Source organism: Mytilus galloprovincialis, chromosome 10, assembly GCF_965363235.1.
Source record: "Mytilus galloprovincialis chromosome 10, xbMytGall1.hap1.1, whole genome shotgun sequence".
NCBI lineage: Eukaryota > Metazoa > Mollusca > Bivalvia > Mytilida > Mytilidae > Mytilus > Mytilus galloprovincialis.
This window is the reverse complement of record NC_134847.1, coordinates 68,920,690-68,944,477: the sequence shown is the minus strand read 5'-3', so window position 1 is coordinate 68,944,477 and position 23,788 is coordinate 68,920,690. Positions and strand designations below refer to the sequence as shown.

At 31.8% G+C, this 23,788-nt stretch overlaps 2 protein-coding genes across 2 annotated transcripts in view; one reads left to right on the top strand and one right to left on the bottom strand.

Moving 5' to 3' along the window:
* Positions 1 to 23,788, bottom strand: part of LOC143048243 (superoxide dismutase [Mn], mitochondrial-like) — a 368,265-nt gene that overhangs the window by 203,340 nt on the left and 141,137 nt on the right. The window lies entirely within an intron of this gene.
* Positions 2,088 to 7,720, top strand: LOC143049564 (uncharacterized). Its single transcript, XM_076223167.1, has 9 exons — positions 2,088 to 2,281; positions 2,686 to 2,850; positions 3,419 to 3,670; positions 3,891 to 4,061; positions 5,089 to 5,292; positions 5,695 to 5,859; positions 6,428 to 6,679; positions 6,907 to 7,059; positions 7,713 to 7,720. Exons 1-9 carry the CDS (start codon positions 2,161 to 2,163, stop codon positions 7,718 to 7,720), a joined length of 1,491 nt encoding a protein of 496 aa, XP_076079282.1. The 5' UTR covers positions 2,088 to 2,160.

The following is a 23,788-nucleotide window of genomic DNA, read 5'->3' as shown; positions in this document are numbered from 1 at the left end:
AAGATTATAAATTTTGACATCATAAATATCTGTATAACTGACTGAAAATATGTGTTTGCCGGTGTTTCAATGACGTTGACTATCATTTGAGGAAACATATTAAAAACAAGTTCATTCAAACAGGAACTTTGCTATGCTTTGGACAAATGCAAAACCACAATGTAAACAATGATCAAATGGCCCAATTACTCTGATCAAACTATAGGATTAACAGTGATATTGTAATGTATAAACAAGTATCGATTTGTGAAAAATAAAATAAAAAGTCAATTTCAAAACAAAAAGGAATATGAAAATTCACAATTTTTCAGTTTGAGGTTTTAGGTTGATCTCGATATGTGTAGGCTCTATATCACTATGAACAGGCTGTTAAATCAAATGATGAGGTTTTATCTTTTTTGTTTGTAGAATCGAGAAACTCCTCTGAGGTTTCTACCACCCCATCATATGTGTGGGATGAGCCTTGTCACTGGCACAATATAATTACAAGTAATTTTGAGAGATCTGTCAATTATACACTGCAAAGTGGAGAATATGATGACTGTTACGACTGGGATATCCACATGGAAGCATGGTACAAATTTAGTGGAAACGAGAGCATACTTACAAATCCTCCTAAGCAGGGACAGTGTGGTTCATCTTCTCCTATATGGATGGATGGTGAATATATAATATTCTTTAGACGATATATATGTGAATGTTATCTGAGAAAAAAATGTTTAATGTTAATGATTTAAAAAGAATTCAATAAATTGATATAAATCTATACTGAATATATTGTTATCAACCTATGTAACAACATTTTTTTAAACGTATATTCATATATTTAGATATTCAACCTCGTGGCAAATGTTTATATGCAAAGTTGTTTTTGATTAGGTTTGTATCCGACAACTTATGGTGAAATGGCCACACTGACAGCATGCGTTGTAGGAAATGAAACCGAATGTCAACACAGTTGGAATGTGACTGTAATGCATTGTGATGATTACAATGTTGCATATTTAAAACCTAGCTATTACATGACGAACTGTGGCAAATATTGTATGGGTGAGCATGTTACTATGAAAACTATACTATACAAGGAACATGTGTAAGCAAATATAAATTTTCCAGCGCCTCACAAGGCTAGCATATAACAAAATTTCCACATTCCATTATGTACACAATACTATTAACAGATGTAAAATATATTTTAATAAACATTATGGTAAATACAAATGGAAATGGCATGAGCAATAAATGATATATAAGATAAAAAAAAATCAAAAGATTCTGAAAAATTGCTCGAATGAAAACGAAATGGTCAGACAAGGAAAAATACCCGAACCATACCCAATATTTGTCAGTTAAAATGTTTGTTTGTAACAAAACTGCTTTTAAAACAACCTTGCTAAAATAGCGTAGTGATATGTTTGCATTAAACATCAATGGATACTGATAATAAGATAATTTTATATTTAAAAATGTTTAGTCATCAAAAAGAATAATACATCAACATTAATTTCGGTGAAAATATATGACATGCAAACAATACTTAGCGTTCATATGTAATTTGAACTTTATAATTTCGAAGTGTGAGAGAGAATTGATAAATAAGAAAGTTATTCGGCGAAATTGACCAATAGTGTAATAAGACAGTAAATGTCACGTCTCTATATTTTAAAATATATACATGTTTAAGACCCTTAGTAAGAAGGAAAATCCCTGTGCACTAAAGGTTAAAATTGTTAACTTTATTTGATAAATGAAAACAACAGTAGTGTACCGCTGCTTGAGTTACTTTTGATTGTGCATGCACGCTTGAACACAAAGTATCTATTTACAGTCAAAGATTCCATTCGAACAATCGAGAATTTTTATTGGCCATGCAATTTTTTGTCATTTGTTTACGTACGATATGGTATCATCTTTATTTCACCTATGTGTAAAAACATCTTTAGATTTTGGTGAATTCATTGTTAGCTGAAGACAAAAGACTTGATTAAACTAACATTGGTATAATTTTGGTAGCATGTGGATGCAGTATAATGGTAAAACAAACCTATAGTCTTATATGGGTTTTCTTCTTCTTCAGAATACACAAATGATCCCTGTTCAAACTACAGCGTAATAGATTATGACTTCACCAGACACCAAGACTACTACGATTATTCATACATGTCAGAATGTGATAACTTTTGGTCAGGAGGGTGGTATTATTTTGAAGGCGGTTATAACTTGTCAACAAGTCCGGCATCGTCTGGTCAGTGTGGATCATATAATCCAATTTGGATTAATGGTAAGTTGTATCAAATAAACATTGTCACTTTGCTTTTTCTAGGAAAATTGTTGAAATGATTTCCCTTGATTTGTACTTTTTGTTTATATCATTTATCTATTTCGATTTCTATTCTAAATAGGTAATAGGTAAATGTGTTTCTGAACTGGTTTTCTGTTGTATTTTCATTTAAGTCGTCTCTTGAAGTTCGGATACTATTTGATTTTTTTAAATTTTTAGTGTACAATACGATTTCAAACAAATTAATTTTCAAAACGTGCATCATGATCTGATGCATAAAACTAGATTTCAGATGTTGAAATTATTTATTTCGAAGTTATTTTTGAAGCTGTTTCTTCTAAGTGTGTGAATTGCAAGTAATGTAACAATTTACAAATTATTTGAATATTTAACTTTTTTTACAGAAACAATTGAACAGACTGACGACACAGGCTTGGTATATCTCAGAGCATGTGAAGGAAGTCATTGGTCTGAATGTGCCTACACCTGGAGTATACCCACAATGAAATGTGGAACTAAAACAATTATGTATCTTAGACAGAAAGGAATGTGTGGCAGATTCTGTCTAGGTTGGTATTTAAATACTTTTTGACATATGTCCAATCATCATTTAATTAAATTGCATAACTAACAGATAATACTTTGTCGATTTTGAAATCAATTTGAAAATGTAGAAAGTCGAATCCATAGTTCAAAAGCAGTGTATACTTCAACTCCTAACCACAACATAAGATTATAAATTTTGACATCATAAATATCTGTATAACTGACTGAAAATATGTGTTGGTCGGTGTTTCAATGACGTTGACTATCATTTGAGGAAACATATTTAAAACAAGTTCATTCAAACAGGAACTTTGCTATGCTTCGGACAAATGCAAAACCACAATGTAAGCAATGATCAAATGGCCCAATTACTCTGATCAAACTATAGGATTAACAGTGATATTGTAATGTATAAACAAGTATCGATTTGTGAAAAATAAAATAAAAAGTCAATTTCAAAACAAAAAGGAATATGAAAATTCCCAATTTTTCATTTTGAGGTTTTAGGTTGATCTCGATATGTATAGGCTCTATATCACTATGAACAGGCTGTTAAATCAAATGATGAGGTTTTATCTTTTTTGTTTGTAGAATCGAGAAACTCCTCTGAGGTTTCTACCACCCCATCATATGTGTGGGATGAGCCTTGTCACTGGCACAATATAATTACAAGTAATTTTGAGAGATCTGTCAATTATACACTGCAAAGTGGAGAATATGATGACTGTTACGACTGGGATATCCACATGGAAGCATGGTACAAATTTAGTGGAAACGAGAGCATACTTACGAATCCTCCTAAGCAGGGACAGTGTGGTTCATCTTCTCCTATATGGCTGGATGGTGAATATATAATATTCTTTAGACGATATATATGTGAATGTTATCTGAGAAAAAAAATGTTTAATGTTAATGATTTAAAAAGAATTCAATAAATTGATATAAATCTATACTGAATATATTGTTATCAACCTATGTAACATCATTTTTTTAAACGTATATTCATATATGTAGATATTCAACCTCGTGGGAAATGTTTATATGCAAAGTTGTTTTTGATTAGGTTTGTATCCGACAACTTATGGTGAAATGGCCACACTGACAGCATGCGTTGTAGGAAATGAAACCGAATGTCAACACAGTTGGAATGTGACTGTAATGCATTGTGATGAATACAATGTTGCATATTTGAAACCTAGCTATTACATGACGAACTGTGGCAAATATTGTATGGGTGAGCATGTTACTATGAAAACTATACTATACAAGGAACATGTGTAAGCAAATATAAATTTTCCAGCGCCTCACAAGGCTAGCATATAACAAAATTTCCACATTCCATTATGTACACAATACTATTAATAGATGTAAAATATATTTTAATAAACATTATGGTAAATACAAATGGAAATGGCATGAGCAATAAATGATATATAAGATAAAAAAAAATCAAAAGATTCTGAAAAATTGCTCGAATGAAAACGAAATGGTCAGACAAGGAAAAATACCCGAACCATACCCAATATATGTCAGTTAAAATGTTTGTTTGTAACAAAACTGCTTTTAAAACAACCTTGCTAAAATAGCGTCGTGATATGTTTGCATTAAACATCAATGGATACTGATAATAGGATGATTTTATATCTAAAAATGTTTAGTCATCAAAAAGAATAATACATCAACATTAATTTCGGTGAAAATATATGACATGCAAACAATACTTAGCGTTCATATGTAATTTGAACTTTATAATTTCGAAGTGTGAGAGAGAATTGATAAATAAGAAAGTTATTCGGCGAAATTGACCAATAGTGTAATAAGACAGTAAATGTCACGTCTCTATATTTTAAAATATATACATGTTTAAGACCCTTAGTAAGAAGGAAAATCCCTGTGCACTAAAGGTTAAAATTGTTAACTTTATTTGATAAATGAAAACAACAGTAGTGTACCGCTGCTTGAGTTACTTTTGATTGTGCATGCACGCTTGAACACAAAGTATCTATTTACAGTCATAGATTCCATTCGAACAATCGAGAATTTTTATTGGCCATGCAATTTTTTGTCATTTGTTTACGTACGATATGGTATCATCTTTATTTCACCTATGTGTAAAAACATCTTTATATTTTGGTGAATTCATTGTTAGCTGAAGACAAAAGACTTGATTAAACTAACATTGGTATAATTTTGGTAGCATGTGGATGCAGTATAATGGTAAAACAAACCTATAGTCTTATATGGGTTTTCTTCTTCTTCAGAATACACAAATGATCCCTGTTCAAACTACAGCGTAATAGATTATGACTTCACCAGACACCAAGACTACTACGATTATTCATACATGTCAGAATGTGATAACTTTTGGTCAGGAGGGTGGTATTATTTTGAAGGCGGTTATAACTTGTCAACAAGTCCGGCATCGTCTGGTCAGTGTGGATCATATAATCCAATTTGGATTAATGGTAAGTTGTATCAAATAAACATTGTCACTTTGCTTTTTCTAGGAAAATTGTTGAAATGATTTCCCTTGATTTGTACTTTTTGTTTATATCATTTATCTATTTCGATTTCTATTCTAAATAGGTAATTGGTAAATGTGTTTCTGAACTGGTTTTCTGTTGTATTTTCATTTAAGTCGTCTCTTGAAGTTCGGATACTATTTGATTTTCAAATTTTTAGTGTACAATACGATTTTAAACAAATTAATTTTCAAAACGTGCATCATGATCTGATGCATAAAACTAGATTTCAGATGTTGAAATTATTTATTTCGAAGTTATTTTTGAAGCTGTTTCTTCTAAGTGTGTGAAATGCAAGTAATGTAACAGTTTACAAATTATTTGAATATTTATCTTTTTTTACAGAAACAATTGAACAGACTGACGACACAGGCTTGGTATATCTCAGAGCATGTGAAGGAAGTCATTGGTCTGAATGTGCCTACACCTGGAGTATACCCACAATGAAATGTGGAACTAAAACAATTATGTATCTTAGACAGAAAGGAATGTGTGGCAGATTCTGTCTAGGTTGGTATTTATATACTTTTTGACATATGTCCAATCATCATTTAATTAAATTGCATAACTAACAGATAATACTTTGTCGATTTTGAAATCAATTTGAAAATGTAGAAAGTCGAATCCATAGTTCAAAAGCAGTGTATACTTCAACTCCTAACCACAACATAAGATTATAAATTTTGACATCATAAATATCTGTATAACTGACTGAAAATATGTGTTTGCCGGTGTTTCAATGACGTTGACTATCATTTGAGGAAACATATAAAAAACAAGTTCATTCAAACAGGAACTTTGCTATGCTTCGGACAAATGCAAAACCACAATGTAAGCAATGATCAAATGGCCCAATAACTCTGATCAAACTATAGGATTAACAGTGATATTGTAATGTATAAACAAGTATCGATTTGTGAAAAATAAAATAAAAAGTCAATTTCAAAACAAAAAGGAATATGAAAATTCACAATTTTTCAGTTTGAGGTTTTAGGTTGATCTCGATATGTGTAGGCTCTATATCACTATGAACAGGCTGTTAAATCAAATGATGAGGTTTTATCTTTTTTGTTTGTAGAATCGAGAAACTCCTCTGAGGTTTCTACCACCCCATCATATGTGTGGGATGAGCCTTGTCACTGGCACAATATAATTACAAGTAATTTTGAGAGATCTGTCAATTATACACTGCAAAGTGGAGAATATGATGACTGTTACGACTGGGATATCCACATGGAAGCATGGTACAAATTTAGTGGAAACGAGAGCATACTTACGAATCCTCCTAAGCAGGGACAGTGTGGTTCATCTTCTCCTATATGGCTGGATGGTGAATATATAATATTCTTTAGACGATATATATGTGAATGTTATCTGAGAAAAAAATGTTTAATGTTAATGATTTAAAAAGAATTCAATAAATTGATATAAATCTACACTGAATATATTGTTATCAACCTATGTAACAACATTTTTTTAAACGTATATTCAGATTTTCAGATATTTAGATATTCAACCTCGTGGGCAATGTTTATATGCAAAGTTGTTTTTGATTAGGTTTGTATCCGACAACTTATGGTGAAATGGCCACACTGACAGCATGCGTTGTAGGAAATGAAACCGAATGTCAACACAGTTGGAATGTTACTGTAATGCATTGTGATGAATACAATGTTGCATATTTGAAACCTAGCTATTACATGACGAACTGTGGCAAATATTGTATGGGTGAGCATATTACTATGAAAACTATACTATACAAGGAACATGTGTAAGCAAATATAAATTTTCCAGCGCCTCACAAGGCTAGCATATAACAAAATTTCCACATTCCATTATGTACACAATACTATAAATAGATGTAAAATATATTTTAATAAACATTATGGTAAATACAAATGGAAATGGCATGAGCAATAAATGATATATAAGATAAAAAAAATATCATAAGATTTTGAAAAATTCCTCGAATGAAAACGAAATGGTCAGACAAGGAAAAATACCCGAACCATACCCAATATATGTCAGTTAAAATGTTTGTTTGTAACAAAACTGCTGTTAAAACAACCTTGCTAAAATAGCGTAGTGATATGTTTGCATTAAACATCAATGGATACTGATAATAGGATAATTTTATATCTAAAAATGTTTAGTCATCAAAAAGAATAATACATCAACATTAATTTCGGTGAAAATATATGACATGCAAACAATACTTAGCGTTCATATGTAATTTGAACTTTATAATTTCGAAGTGTGAGAGAGAATTGATAAATAAGAAAGTTATTCGGCGAAATTGACCAATAGTGTAATAAGACAGTAAATGTCACGTCTCTATATTTTAAAATATATACATGTTTAAGACCCTTAGTAAGAAGGAAAATCCCTGTGCACTAAAGGTTAAAATTGTTAACTTTATTTGATAAATGAAAACAACAGTAGTGTACCGCTGCTTGAGTTACTTTTGATTGTGCATGCACGCTTGAACACAAAGTATCTATTTACAGTCAAAGATTCCATTCGAACAATCGAGAATTTTTATTGGCCATGCAATTTTTTGTCATTTGTTTACGTACGATATGGTATCATCTTTATTTCACCTATGTGTAAAAACATCTTTATATTTTGGTGAATTCATTGTTAGCTGAAGACAAAAGACTTGATTAAACTAACATTGGTATAATTTTGGTAGCATGTGGATGCAGTATAATGGTAAAACAAACCTATAGTCTTATATGGGTTTTCTTCTTCTTCAGAATACACAAATGATCCCTGTTCAAACTACAGCGTAATAGATTATGACTTCACCAGACACCAAGACTACTACGATTATTCATACATGTCAGAATGTGATAACTTTTGGTCAGGAGGGTGGTATTATTTTGAAGGCGGTTATAACTTGTCAACAAGTCCGGCATCGTCTGGTCAGTGTGGATCATATAATCCAATTTGGATTAATGGTAAGTTGTATCAAATAAACATTGTCACTTTGCTTTTTCTAGGAAAATTGTTGAAATGATTTCCCTTGATTTGTACTTTTTGTTTATATCATTTATCTATTTCGATTTCTATTCTAAATAGGTAATTGGTAAATGTGTTTCTGAACTGGTTTTCTGTTGTATTTTCATTTAAGTCGTCTCTTGAAGTTCGGATACTATTTGATTTTCAAATTTTTAGTGTACAATACGATTTCAAACAAATTAATTTTCAAAACGTGCATCATGATCTGATGCATAAAACTAGATTTCAGATGTTGAAATTATTTATTTCGAAGTTATTTTTGAAGCTGTTTCTTCTAAGTGTGTGAAATGCAAGTAATGTAACAGTTTACAAATTATTTGAATATTTATCTTTTTTTACAGAAACAATTGAACAGACTGACGACACAGGGTTGGTATATCTCAGAGCATGTGAAGGAAGTCATTGGTCTGAATGTGCCTACACCTGGAGTATACCCACAATGAAATGTGGAACTAAAACAATTATGTATCTTAGACAGAAAGGAATGTGTGGCAGATTCTGTCTAGGTTGGTATTTATATACTTTTTGACATATGTCCAATCATCATTTAATTAAATTGCATAACTAACAGATAATACTTTGTCGATTTTGAAATCAATTTGAAAATGTAGAAAGTCGAATCCATAGTTCAAAAGCAGTGTATACTTCAACTCCTAACCACAACATAAGATTATAAATTTTGACATCATAAATATCTGTATAACTGACTGAAAATATGTGTTTGCCGGTGTTTCAATGACGTTGACTATCATTTGAGGAAACATATAAAAAACAAGTTCATTCAAACAGGAACTTTGCTATGCTTCGGACAAATGCAAAACCACAATGTAAGCAATGATCAAATGGCCCAATAACTCTGATCAAACTATAGGATTAACAGTGATATTGTAATGTATAAACAAGTATCGATTTGTGAAAAATAAAATAAAAAGTCAATTTCAAAACAAAAAGGAATATGAAAATTCACAATTTTTCAGTTTGAGGTTTTAGGTTGATCTCGATATGTGTAGGCTCTATATCACTATGAACAGGCTGTTAAATCAAATGATGAGGTTTTATCTTTTTTGTTTGTAGAATCGAGAAACTCCTCTGAGGTTTCTACCACCCCATCATATGTGTGGGATGAGCCTTGTCACTGGCACAATATAATTACAAGTAATTTTGAGAGATCTGTCAATTATACACTGCAAAGTGGAGAATATGATGACTGTTACGACTGGGATATCCACATGGAAGCATGGTACAAATTTAGTGGAAACGAGAGCATACTTACGAATCCTCCTAAGCAGGGACAGTGTGGTTCAGCTTCTCCTATATGGCTGGATGGTGAATATATAATATTCTTTAGACGATATATATGTGAATGTTATCTGAGAAAAAAATGTTTAATGTTAATGATTTAAAAAGAATTCAATAAATTGATATAAATCTATACTGAATATATTGTTATCAACCTATGTAACAACATTTTTTTAAACGTATATTCAGATTTTCAGATATTTAGATATTCAACCTCGTGGGCAATGTTTATATGCAAAGTTGTTTTTGATTAGGTTTGTATCCGACAACTTATGGTGAAATGGCCACACTGACAGCATGCGTTGTAGGAAATGAAACCGAATGTCAACACAGTTGGAATGTTACTGTAATGCATTGTGATGAATACAATGTTGTATATTTGAAACCTAGCTATTACATGACGAACTGTGGCAAATATTGTATGGGTGAGCATGTTACTTTGAAAACTATACTATACAAGGAACATGTGTAAGCAAATATAAATTTTCCAGCGCCTCACAAGGCTAGCAGATAACAAAATTTCAACATTCCATTATGTACACAATACTATTAATAGATGTAAAATATATTTTAATAAACATTATGGTAAATACAAATGGAAATGGCATGAGCAATAAATGATATATAGGATAAAAAAAAATCAAAAGATTTTGAAAAATTGCTCGAAAGAAAACGAAAGGGTCAGACAAGGACAAATACCCGAACCATACCCAATATATGTCAGTTAAAATGTTTGTTTGTAACAAAACTGCTTTTAAAACAACCTTGCTAAAATAGCGTAGTGATATGTTTGCATTAAACATCAATGGATACTGATAATAGGATAATTTTATATCTAAAAATGTTTAGTCATCAAAAAGAATAATACATCAACATTAATTTCGGTGAAAATATATGACATGCAAACAATACTTAGCGTTCATATGTAATTTGAACTTTATAATTTCGAAGTGTGAGAGAGAATTGATAAATAAGAAAGTTATTCGGCGAAATTGACCAATAGTGTAATAAGACAGTAAATGTCACGTCTCTATATTTTAAAATATATACATGTTTAAGACCCTTAGAAAGAAGGAAAATCCCTGTGCACTAAAAGTTAAAATTGTTAACTTTATTTGATAAATGAAAACAACAGTAGTGTACCGCTGCTTGAGTTACTTTTGATTGTGCATGCACGCTTGAACACAAAGTATCTATTTACAGTCAAAGATTCCATTCGAACAATCGCGAATTTTATTGGCCATGCATTTTTTTGTCATTTGTTTACGTACGATATGGTATCATCTTTATTTCACCTATGTGTAAAATAATCTTTAGATTTTGGTGAATTCATTTTTAGCTGAAGACAAAAGACTTGATTAAACTAACATTGGTATAATTTTGGTAGCATGTGGATGCAGTATAATGGTAAAACAAGCCTATAGTTTTATATTGGTTTTCTTCTTCTTCAGAATACACAAATGATCCCTGTTCAAACTACAGCGTAATAGATTATGACTTCACCAGACACGAAGACTATTACGATTATTCATACATGTCAGAATGTGATAACTTTTGGTCAGGAGGGTGGTATTATTTTGAAGGCGGTTATAACTTGTCAACAAGTCCGGCATCGTCTGGTCAGTGTGGATCATATAATCCAATTTGGATTAATGGTAAGTTGTATCAAATAAACATTGTCACTTTGCTTTTTCTAGGACAATTGTTGTAATGATTTCCCTTGATTTGTACTTTTTGTTTATATCATTTATCTATTTCGATTTCTATTCTAAATAGATAAATGTATTTCTGAACTGGTTTTCTGTTGTATATCCGTTTAAGTTGTCTCTTGAAATTCGGATACTATATATTTTCAAATATTTAGTGTACAATACGATTTCAAACAAATTAATTTTCAAAACGTGCATCATGATCTGACGCGTAAAACTACATGTAGATTTCAGATGTTGAAATTATTTATTTGGAAGTTATTTTTGAAGCTGTTTCTTCTAAGTGTGTGAAATGCAAGTAATGTAACAGTTTACAAATTATTTGAATATTTATCTTTTTTTACAGAAACAATTGAACAGACTGACGACACAGGCTTGGTATATCTCAGAGCATGTGAAGGAAGTCATTGGTCTGAATGTGCCTACACCTGGAGTATACCCACAATGAAATGTGGAACTAAAACAATTATGTATCTTAGACAGAAAGGAATGTGTGGCAGATTCTGTCTAGGTTAGTAGTTATATATTATTTGACGTATGTTCAATCATCATTAAATTAAAATACACAACTAAAAGAAGATATTTGGTAGGTTTTGTGATAAATATAAAAACATAGAATGTTGAAAATCCAACATTTGGAAATAGAAAATTATAAAAATTAATAAAAGAAACCGTAAAAGTACGTTGCGATATCCTGAACATTTAAAAAAAATTACACATATATACATAGATTTTAAAGAAAAGAAACATGCATAACTGCTAGTAGTCTGTTGTTATTTATGTATTATTGTCATTTTGTTTATTTTGTTTGGTTACATCTTCTGACATCAGACTCGGACTTCTCTTGAACTGAATTTTAATGTGCGTATTGAATATGGACTTTCCGAATTGATTTTCCTCTGAGTTCAGTATTTTTGTGATTTTACTTTTTATTGTTATGCGTTTACTTTTCTACATTGGCTAGAGGTATAGTGGGAGGGTTGAGATCTCATAAACATGTTTAACCCCGCCGCATTTTTGCGCCTGTCCCAAGTCAGGAGCCTCTGGCCTTTGTTAGTCTTGTGTTATTTTAATTTTAGTTTCTTGTGTACAATTTGGAAATTAGTATGGCGTTCATTATCACTGAACTAGTATATATTTGTTTAAGGGCCAGCTGAAGGACGCCTCCGGGTGCGGGAATTTCTCGCTACATTGAAGACCTGTTGGTGACCTTCTGCTGTTGTTGTTTTTTTTCTATGGTCGGGTTGTTGTCTCTTTGGCACATTCCACATTTCCATTCTCAATTTTATTTTAATTTTATATTTACATAAACTTGACACAATTTAAAATTTTCTTACATTTAAGTAATACAACAACTCATATCGAGCTTTAACGAGTGAGGTTAGATATTGTTTTCCCATTTGATCAACCTTTTTATCGATAATATCACCGAACAAAAAAGCTATGTTTCCGATAATAAAGTGGAGTTTATTAAAGCGATGCAACTCTAAAAAAAACACACCGGTTCTTGCATTAAGAAGGAAATCGTGCAAATAAGAAAGGAAACGTTCTCGAATATCAATATATGCTTGACATTCTAACAGTACATGTAAAACGGGTTCTTCAGTACAAAACGTTTCACATGAATTACTATCTTTCAATTTCATGCGGAATAAAACAGCATTCAATGGAAGACAATTCATTCTAGCCAGAAATTTAAGACGAGAGGCCCAAAAATCATCTAATTTTGAAAAATACGGTTGTCGTGCTTGTGTGTTATTAAATGAACGGTAATCAACTAGGCTTTGCTTTTCTAGAAATTCGGACTTAAGCTTATTACAAGCATCAATACCAAACAACTTATCAAATATTTTTTGATAACTTAAGGAGGTTCGCGGGTATAAATCAATATATTTTACAATTAGTTAGATTATGTACAGCTGATTTGAAAATAATGATAAAAAATATAGGTCACCGATGAGTTCAAAAAGATATTTCGATTTTAATGCCAAAAAATGCACCACAGGGAAAAACTTTAAAGCTTTTCCAATGATATAAATCTTTTAAAAGTCATCTGGCGCCAAACTGAATCGATTTTTTGGGTGATTTTTGTACCATGTCATAAAGTGATAACTTATATTATTATTATACCTTACATATATTTCAAACAACTCTATGGGTGAAACTTTATCACATGACATGGAATAATTCTGTTAATTTTCATTCAATTGTAAGGAAGGAGGAATAACCCTAAAAATTTACACCAGCGGTGAATAACCCTATTATTCACCGGTGAATAACCTTTTGAGTTTGTTAATTTGTACTTGATTAACCTCCCATAAAAATGACATCACAGACGTAAATAAACAAAATGACAGCGTTCACGTTACACTAGAAGCCCATCGAGAGACGAGGAAACATGGCATTGGACATAAATAAAGCTGAGAGTGCCAGCAGCCGATGATATCTCTTATAAACGGTCCTTTTCAGGGCCATCAATATTTTACAAAAATATTGTCCTTTTGTTGTAAATTCAAGAAAAACGAACACAAATGATGAAATGTATTTTCAAATGTCAGTGTGTTATGTTAAGGATGTACACCTCTGAAGAGCCAAAAATTTCTAGAATTAAACTTTTTTTCTTAACCTGATTTTTTGGGTTTATAAGACTGTAACAAAATAATTGGTGAAGAAAAAATCATATGGTGGTGCACTTCTTTTTTTGCTACGGCCCTTTGAAAATGCCCAATTTTGATGATTTTCCCATTTTTCATCGATTTTTACCTATTTTTGGGCTATTATCATGAAAAAAATTACAGTTCCACAATTAAACTTTTTCTCATACTTTCTATAAAGATGAAGTGGACCAATCTGAATAAATTTTACTTACAAAAACTATAGGTAGGTGTTAATATAAGAAAGTTTTATCATATTTTGACGCTTTTTTGTGTTAAATTTACCATGCTGTCAATTTTGTATTTTTGTGATTTTTCTAAGTTTTAAGAACAAAATGCATATTATTCCAACTTTTTTGTTATAAATGAATGAAAAAAGACATATCTAAGAAATTTGAAAAGACCAAAATGATATGGGATGTACATGATTCTTGAAAAATCATTTTTTGTATCCCTCACCCATTTTCTCAAAATTTTGGCTAAAAAATACTGACTTGATTGGTCGTAAAATTTGAAAACTGAATTACGCAAAAACCATTCATTGTAAATACACAATTTTTTCACAGATTTATGTTTGCTTTTAATATTTTAAAAATTCATTGATATTTTCCACTTCTATCACATGTTTTGGAAATGATTCAAGAACGAGATTTCAACGAGACTGAACGAGACTGAAAAGTCAGAAGAATACATTCTTAAAAATATAGACTAGTAAGTGTTCGAAATGCCCATCCACTGTTAGTTCGGTATAATAAAACAATTGTGGCCCCTTAGAATCGATGAATATACAAAATTGTCAACCCTCAAAAGTTATTTCACTTCGGGCTGCGCCCTCAATGTAAAAACCTTCTCGTGGTGACAATTTGGGATATTCACCTCTTCAACGGGCCATAATTGTATAGTGTAATAAATGAAGGTTTTAATGAAGAAAACAGATGTTTAATTTTTTGCTGAAATTTGTGTACCCGCGAGCCTTAAGTTCGATTTAAATCATTTTGCAATATCTAGGTACCAGGTAGAGAGTCTAATCTAGCAAGATATGTAATCCTTTGACGGTTTATATAATTTGTTTGAGATTTCCATTTTAACTCCGATAAAACAGAGCATTTTGAAAAGTTCATTTTAGAGTTTACTATAACTTTTGCGACAATGTACTGCCAGCTGTCTAGCATTTCGATTCCGGATTTTTACGTTGGGTACCATACACCACAAGCATGAGCAATGGATGGACTTATAACCGAAATCCACAAAGCACAGCCAAAATTAAACCGATTAAAATCGCCATGTTCTCCTTAAACGCGAATGATATATTTGAGTTTCTTTTCAAAATTTTCCTTTAGGTATTTCTCGATATGATGATAAAATGCTAACGTTCTTGAGAAATAAACTTCCAAGTATTTATATTCGTTTATTTCATCAATTAAAACATGCCCTAGAACCCAGTTTTTATTTATGTCTTTTTCCTTCCACTAGAACTTTTGATTTTTTGCCATTAAACTTTAGGTTCCATTTAGAAACAAATTCACTGGCAATTTTCAATAGGGTTTGTAATTCTTCTTTGGTTTTCCTTAGTCAAACATTATCATCTGCGAAGAGTAGGCTACTTGTAACTTCAGTCGCTACATTGATACCGAGATTTTTATCTTTTCATTGAGACAAGATAAAAAATTAGAATAGAAAATAGTGTAGGAGATAATATACATCCTTGTTTTAGGCCAAATTCTTGATCAAACCAGTCTGATTCGTAATTTCCGAAAATGACCTTGTTACTTACATTTTTATAAAGGGAACGTAGTAGTTTCCAGCATTGTTCTTGAATACCATTTTGCCAAAGAAGATTAAAAAAAGACCATCTCTTCAGACTTTATCAAAAGCAGAGGACATGTCTAAGAAAGCTAGAAACGTTTGTTTTCCCTTTTTGTTTTTCTGAGGGAGCAGAACCCATGCATAGTGATATATAATAATTTGAGGCTATCATTTAAAATAAATAATGATTTTTACCGTATTCTTGGTTAATATTAACAAATATATTTATTGTTTGTCACTTGTTTGTCACTTGTTTAGACTTGTTTGTAAAATATACTTATTTCTAGTGACTGTATAATGAAATGAATCATGATCCTATATGATATATAAAAATTGTTGAGTTAGATTGCTGACAAATGATAAATACATTGTGTATGAAAATAATAATATAACATCTACACACGCTTAAAAAACACGTGTATCATGTCTATCTCTAGATTCACCTTCGTGACAAGGTAACACTACGACTATTGAAGTTATATTTTTATATAGCGGATGTGGTCGAGTGGTCTAGAGCGCTGGACATGAGGCTAAGCGATTGGTGCTGTAGTGTATCAAAGGTGTGAGTTCGAATCCCGCTGAGGGACGGACAAAAATTTGTCAGTATAAAATCTAACTCTAACACTGTTTGGTGTAATTTTCAGACTTATATAAATATTTGCATTAACCTTGAATCTATATCACTCTTAGATCCAGTGGACATGTATATTGTATGGTTTGTCACTTGTTTAGACTTGTTTGTAAAATATACTTATTTCTAGTGACTGTATAATGAAATGAATCATGATCCTATATGATATATAAAAATTGTTGAGTTAGATTGCTGACAAATGATAAATACATTGTGTATGAAAATAATAATATAACATCTACACACGCTTAAAAAACACGTGTCTCATGTCTATCTCTAGATTCACCTTCCGTGACAAGGTAACACTACGACTATTGAAGTTATATTTTTATATAGCGGATGTGGTCGAGTGGTCTAGAGCGCTGGACATGAGGCTAAGCGATTGGTGCTGTAGTGTATCAAAGGTGTGAGTTCGAATCCCGCTGAGGGACGGACAAAAATTTGTCAGTATAAAATCTAACTCTAACACTGTTTGGTGTAATTTTCAGACTTATATAAATATTTGCATTAACCTTGAATCTATATCACTCTTAGATCCAGTGGACATGTATATTGTATGGTTTGTCACTTGTTTAGACTTGTTTGTAAAATATACTTATTTCTAGTGACTGTATAATGAAATGAATCATGATCCTATATGATATATAAAAATTGTTGAGTTAGATTGCTGACAAATGATAAATACATTGTGTATGAAAATAATAATATAACATCTACACACGCTTAAAAAAAACGTGTCTCATGTCTATCTCTAGATTCACCTTCCGTGACAAGGTAACACTACGACTATTGAAGTTATATTTTTATATAGCGGATGTGGTCGAGTGGTCTAGAGCGCTGGACATGAGGCTAAGCGATTGGTGCTGTAGTGTATCAAAGGTGTGAGTTCGAATCCCGCTGAGGGACGGACAAAAATTTGTCAGTATAAAATCTAACTCTAACACTGTTTGGTGTAATTTTCAGACGTATATAAATATTTGCATTAACCTTGAATCTATATCACTCTTAGATCCAGTGGACATGTATATTGTATGGTTTGTCACTTGTTTAGACTTGTTTGTAAAATATACTTATTTCTAGTGACTGTATAATGAAATGAATCATGATCCTATATGATATATAAAAATTGTTGAGTTAGATTGCTGACAAATGATAAATACATTGTGTATGAAAATAATAATATAACATCTACACACGCTTAAAAAACACGTGTCTCATGTCTATCTCTAGATTCACCTTCCGTGACAAGGTAACACTACGACTATTGAAGTTATAATTTTATATAGCGGATGTGGTCGAGTGGTCTAGAGCGCTGGACATGAGGCTAAGCGATTGGTGCTGTAGTGTATCAAAGGTGTGAGTTCGAATCCCGCTGAGGGACGGACAAAAATTTGTCAGTATAAAATCTAACTCTAACACTGTTTGGTGTAATTTTCAGACGTATATAAATATTTGCATTAACCTTGAATCTATATCACTCTTAGATCCAGTGGACATGTATATTGTATGGTTTGTCACTTGTTTAGACTTGTTTGTAAAATATACTTATTTCTAGTGACTGTATAATGAAATGAATCATGATCCTATATGATATATAAAAATTGTTGAGTTAGATTGCTGACAAATGATAAATACATTGTGTATGAAAATAATAATATAACATCTACACACGCTTAAAAAACACGTGTCTCATGTCTATCTCTAGATTCACCTTCCGTGACAAGGTAACACTACGACTATTGAAGTTATAATTTTATATAGCGGATGTGGTCGAGTGGTCTAGAGCGCTGGACATGAGGCTAAGCGATTGGTGCTGTAGTGTATCAAAGGTGTGAGTTCGAATCCCGCTGAGGAACGGACAAAAATTTGTCAGTATAAAATCTAACTCTAACACTGTTTGGTGTAATTTTCAGACGTATATAAATATTTGCATTAACCTTGAATCTATATCACTCTTAGATCCAGTGGACATGTATATTGTATGGTTTGTCACTTGTTTAGACTTGTTTGTAAAATATACTTATTTCTAGTGACTGTATAATGAAATGAATCATGATCCTATATGATATATAAAAATTGTTGAGTTAGATTGCTGACAAATGATAAATACATTGTGTATGAAAATAATAATATAACATCTACACACGCTTAAAAAACACGTGTCTCATGTCTATCTCTAGATTCACCTTCCGTGACAAGGTAACACTACGACTATTGAAGTTATATTTTTATATAGCGGATGTGGTCGAGTGGTCTAGAGCGCTGGACATGAGGCTAAGCGATTGGTGCTGTAGTGTATCAAAGGTGTGAGTTCGAATCCCGCTGAGGGACGGACAAAAATTTGTCAGTATAAAATCTAACTCTAACACTGTTTGGTGTAATTTTCAGACTTATATATATATACAGATAAATGAAAATACACAAATTACTAATTTTAGGTGTCATCTAGATCTACAATTTACATCAGCGCTTTTTCACTTTTAACAGGCTTTTAAATCAAATGAACAAGTTTTACCTTTTTTGTGTTTGTAGAATCGAAAAACTCCTCTGATGTTTCTACCACCCAGTCGTATGTGTGGGATGAGCCTTGTTACTGGCACAATATAATTTCAAGCAGTTTTGAGAGATCTGTTAATTATACACTGCAAAGTGGAGAATATGAAGAATGTTACGACTGGGAGATCCACACGGAAGGATGGTACAAATTTAGTGGAAACGAGAGCATACCAACTCATCCTCCTAAGCTTGGACAGTGTGGTTCATCTTCTCCTGTTTGGCTGCATGGTGAATAATATTTATTCTCCTAATATGGTTTAAATGTTGATACTTGAAAGTAAATCTTGAACACATTTAATGTTACTAAAGCGTTTTAAACAAATTAAATACTTTCCAATTAAAATCAACTACATTTTTGTTATATCTAAATTTGTTCCTTATTAGGTATTTACCCGACAGCATATGGTGAAATAGCCACACTGACAGCATGCACGGTAGGAAATGGTACCGAATGTGGAAACAGTAAGAATGTTACTGTAATGCATTGTGATGGATACAACGTTGCTCATCTGAAACCTGAATATGACATGACGAACTGTGGCAGATATTGTATGGGTGAGCATGTTACTTTTTGTTGAAATTTTCTTTACAATTGAATTTCCACCAATTATCTAATATAATATACTTTTACTTGCATTTACATTTTTTGTCTGATCAATGAATATTCCTAAAATGAGATAAACAAAAAAAAAAGAAGTAGAGTGATAAATGTCAGATGCATTTATATTGGCAATTATAGTAATAAGTGCCGCATTCTAAACATCCATAATTTCTCATAAAAAAAGAAAGTTATCTACCTTGAAAAGTAATGATCTTTCGATATTCATCACATTGCGAGGGAGGAGAATAACTGATATTAAGTTTGCATTTTAATCATAATTGATGTATCCAAACTATGTTCTAATTCTCAATGATATGATTTTAACATCTCACGCTTGGAAAGTTAAAGGAATAGTTGAACTCTTTTGTAGATTCCACTTTAGATCCTTGTTCGAACTACAGCGTCATCTTATATGACCCAACTCGACATGCAGACTACAATGCCTCTAGTCATATCTCTAACGAATGTGAGTCAATGTATTTCAACTATGGATGGTATAGATTCGATGGCAGTTATACTTTGGCAAACTCACCTGTTTTGCCCGGACAGTGCGGAACAAATAATCCAATCTGGATGAACGGTAAGTATAAGCTGCAAAAAATTGTTACCCCTTTCGGCATTTATTCACTTAAACTTAAAAGTGAATTGTAATAAATAAAAATGCTGCAAAAACAATATATGTATACATTGACACAAACTTAGTATGCTGTATTATAATCAACCTAATTCAACTCATTATATCTTATATACATAGAGCTGGATTTTTTTTTATAGCAAAAGTAAACAGTTATAAAATTGCACAATAAGTAAGCATACATACTTATAAACATCTGCGTAGCTCATTTACATCTATGTTTGGTTGTTTTGCACAGTGGGTATACATTTTTAAGGATTGAAAAAGAAAGCATACTCTTTGACTTCTGAATTTTCTGATTTGCCATTTATATATTGAAGGGAAGAAAGGTTTTACTTGATTGCAGTATTACTTTTTATCATATTCCAGCACATATTGTAGATCAAAAAGACGATATGGTATAATTGCCAAGGAATCAATTTTCCACCAGTGACAAAATGACACAGAAATTGACAACTATAGGTCACCGCACGGCCTTAAACAATGAGCATAGCTCAAAGTCAACTATAAAAGACCCCGAAATGACAAACGTAAAACAATTCAAACGAAAAAACCAACGACCTAATTTATGTTAAAAAAATTTACGAAAAAAAAATCTGTAACACATCAGCAAACGACATCAACAAACGACAACCACTGTTGAAGGGCGTATATATTTTACATTTTTCATGAAATGCTATATACGTATATTAATTCATATATGGAAGTATGTCAAGGTGAATAAATGCTACATTCAATCGATTTAATTTCAATTTCTAGATGAATTAGACAAACCTTATTTAAATAAAGCCATATTTGATAATTATAGGGTCACTGCCTACGGTTGACAAAGAGATAAAATATGTGAGGGCTTGCGAAGCTCACTTGGACTCGGATTGTGCCAACAGTTGGATTGTACCAGTGATGAAATGTGGAGGATATGATATTATGTATCTCAAACCTATAATGTGTGGAAGATATTGCTTAGGTAATAACATTAATATATTTTAACCACCTACAGTTGAGAACAGTTGAAATTAAATTTGACACAAACAATTCTAAAGGGACTAAACCAATCAAAGTTTGCCGAAAGAAAATCACAGACGAGAAGCATGAATAAAGACTTGTTTGAAAATGTTTTTTTTGAGAAAACTACTCTTTCCCCTTTCATCTCATGAATCAGGTATAAAAAGTTCATTTATAACATGTCATTTACCAATATTGTTTTCGCTGTTGTAACCGCTTTAATGATGTTTCCTAACTGTCTTAAAATAACAAGATTTTTTTACAAAAAAAAAAAAAAAAAAAAAAAAAAAATTCTTTGTCCTGGTTTTTGAGATACAAGTCATTAAAGATTATGAATGAAATAGTTCTCTCTCGATTAATCATACATTTAACATCTTTGCTTTTTTCTTTATAAAACTATGAACTATGAACATTTAACAAGGATTGAATAAGTATTTTGCAAACAACTTTTCTGATTAAGTATTTGATTTTAACAAAAGGAATCTCCGTGTGATTGAAATTTTATCACGTGTTAGGGTTTTCGATATCACAAACTAGTAAAAACATGTATGAAATTTTATCACCGGTATAGGGACATCATTCGTAAATATAAATCAACATGCAGACAGGTTCGGGTTATTCACGTCCAATTTTTTATGATAATATTCTTTTTGAAGCACAACAGTGTCGGCATTCCCACCAAATGCTAACAAAACCTTTAAACAGACCTATTTAGATGGAATATACAGATCTGAAGTTACGATACTGTTGTCAGGTCGTTAAGGATGGCCTGTCTTGATAGAAATATTGATTCACCCATATGGTCTTTGCAACCGAAATGAACACCTTTATTCTAAAACCAGTGTGTGGCATGATTCGGGTTAAATACTTCTCATATATTTTATAATGGTACAATACTTAACCCCTAACGGGTGGAATTGTGCTTGATTTTCATATGATAATGCATATCTTTAAATGAGTTTAATTGAGGTCTGAATCTGGCATGTCAGTAACTGCTAGTAGTCCTTTGTTAATGCGTTTATCATGGTCGTTTTACATAGTTTCTTTTGTTACATATTTTTACATCGGACTCGGACTTCTTTGATGATGAGTTTTGCTTGCTGTGCGTACTATTTTGTGTTTCTTTACTGGCTAGAGGTATGGTGTAGGATTGAGATCTTACAAAACATGTTTAACCCCGCTGCATTTATGCCACTGTCCCAAGTTGGGAGCCTCTGGCCTTTGTTAGTCTTGTATGCATTTTTAATTCTTTTTCATTTATATGTTTTAGAGTTTAGCATGACGTATTTTCACTTACCTAGTACACATTTTTAGGAAGGGTAAAGATGAGGCTAACATCCAGGTGCGGGATGTTCTCGCTACATCGAAGACCCATTGACATATTCCCAATTTCCATTCTCAATTTTATTATTCTTAAACATTTTTTCTTTTTGTATTTGTGCTTCAATTAGCTAAAATGTTATCAAAATAAAACCAGTAAACTACTACTTCAAGAATGATGTAATATTTCTTTATCTCGTGTCGTCAATAGATGGAGCTTAATAAATGAATACACATCCACGACTGAATTAGTCTTTGTGATTGTTGTATTATATATGAATAAAGTGTTATGCAATTTTAAGAATTAGACAATTTAGTCAACAGATATTATCATTAAACAATTTATCATTTGTATAGAAACAGAAAAAGACATATATTCCAGTATGACAACAACCGAAGTTCATACATCATCATCATCATACGATGTCACATTATCGGATAATTTGAGCAAGATTGAAATTTCTATTGACCCATCCTCAACATTGTTGGAATCAACTGCAGACAATACAAATAGTCTATCGACATCTGAAAATTGGAATAAAGTACACATGGATATAAGTTCGTCATCCGAAGACATTTACACGAGTATGGGTGACCTTACGGACAGTTTGACATCTAGTATGGAAAACTGGAATGGAATGGAGACAATTGTACAGTCACATTCGTCCGGGATTTGGAAATCAGTAGATACGGTTATGTCCTCGGAATTGATTTATCGAAATGAATATGATATGACCACAATTTCGGCTTCTTCATATTTGACCCATAATTTGTATTCCACTTCGAACATCGTAAATTACCTGGATACCGTTTTAGTTTCGTCGTCTTCGAGAATGGATTATGGTTTTGATATAACAAGCAGTTCGTCTTCCTATCATGAGAATTTGGATAACATAGAGACAACTTTTAAGACATTGTCATCCTCGTTTAATTTTAACCCAATAGACACTACAAAAATGTCAAGTTCAGAGAATTTGAATACTTTTATCACATCTTTCTCTGATGACAGTAAATCATCGGCAGTAGATAGCTGGAACACAATGCATACTACTGTAAATCCATCATCTTCGGCCATTGCTTTTAGTTCACCGGAGCCTTTGGATAGAATGAGTACAACTGTACATTTATATACCAAGGATTCCTCAACAAACAATGAAGCAATTTCTTTGTTTAAAACTATAACTTCCTATGCCAGTTTCGCGC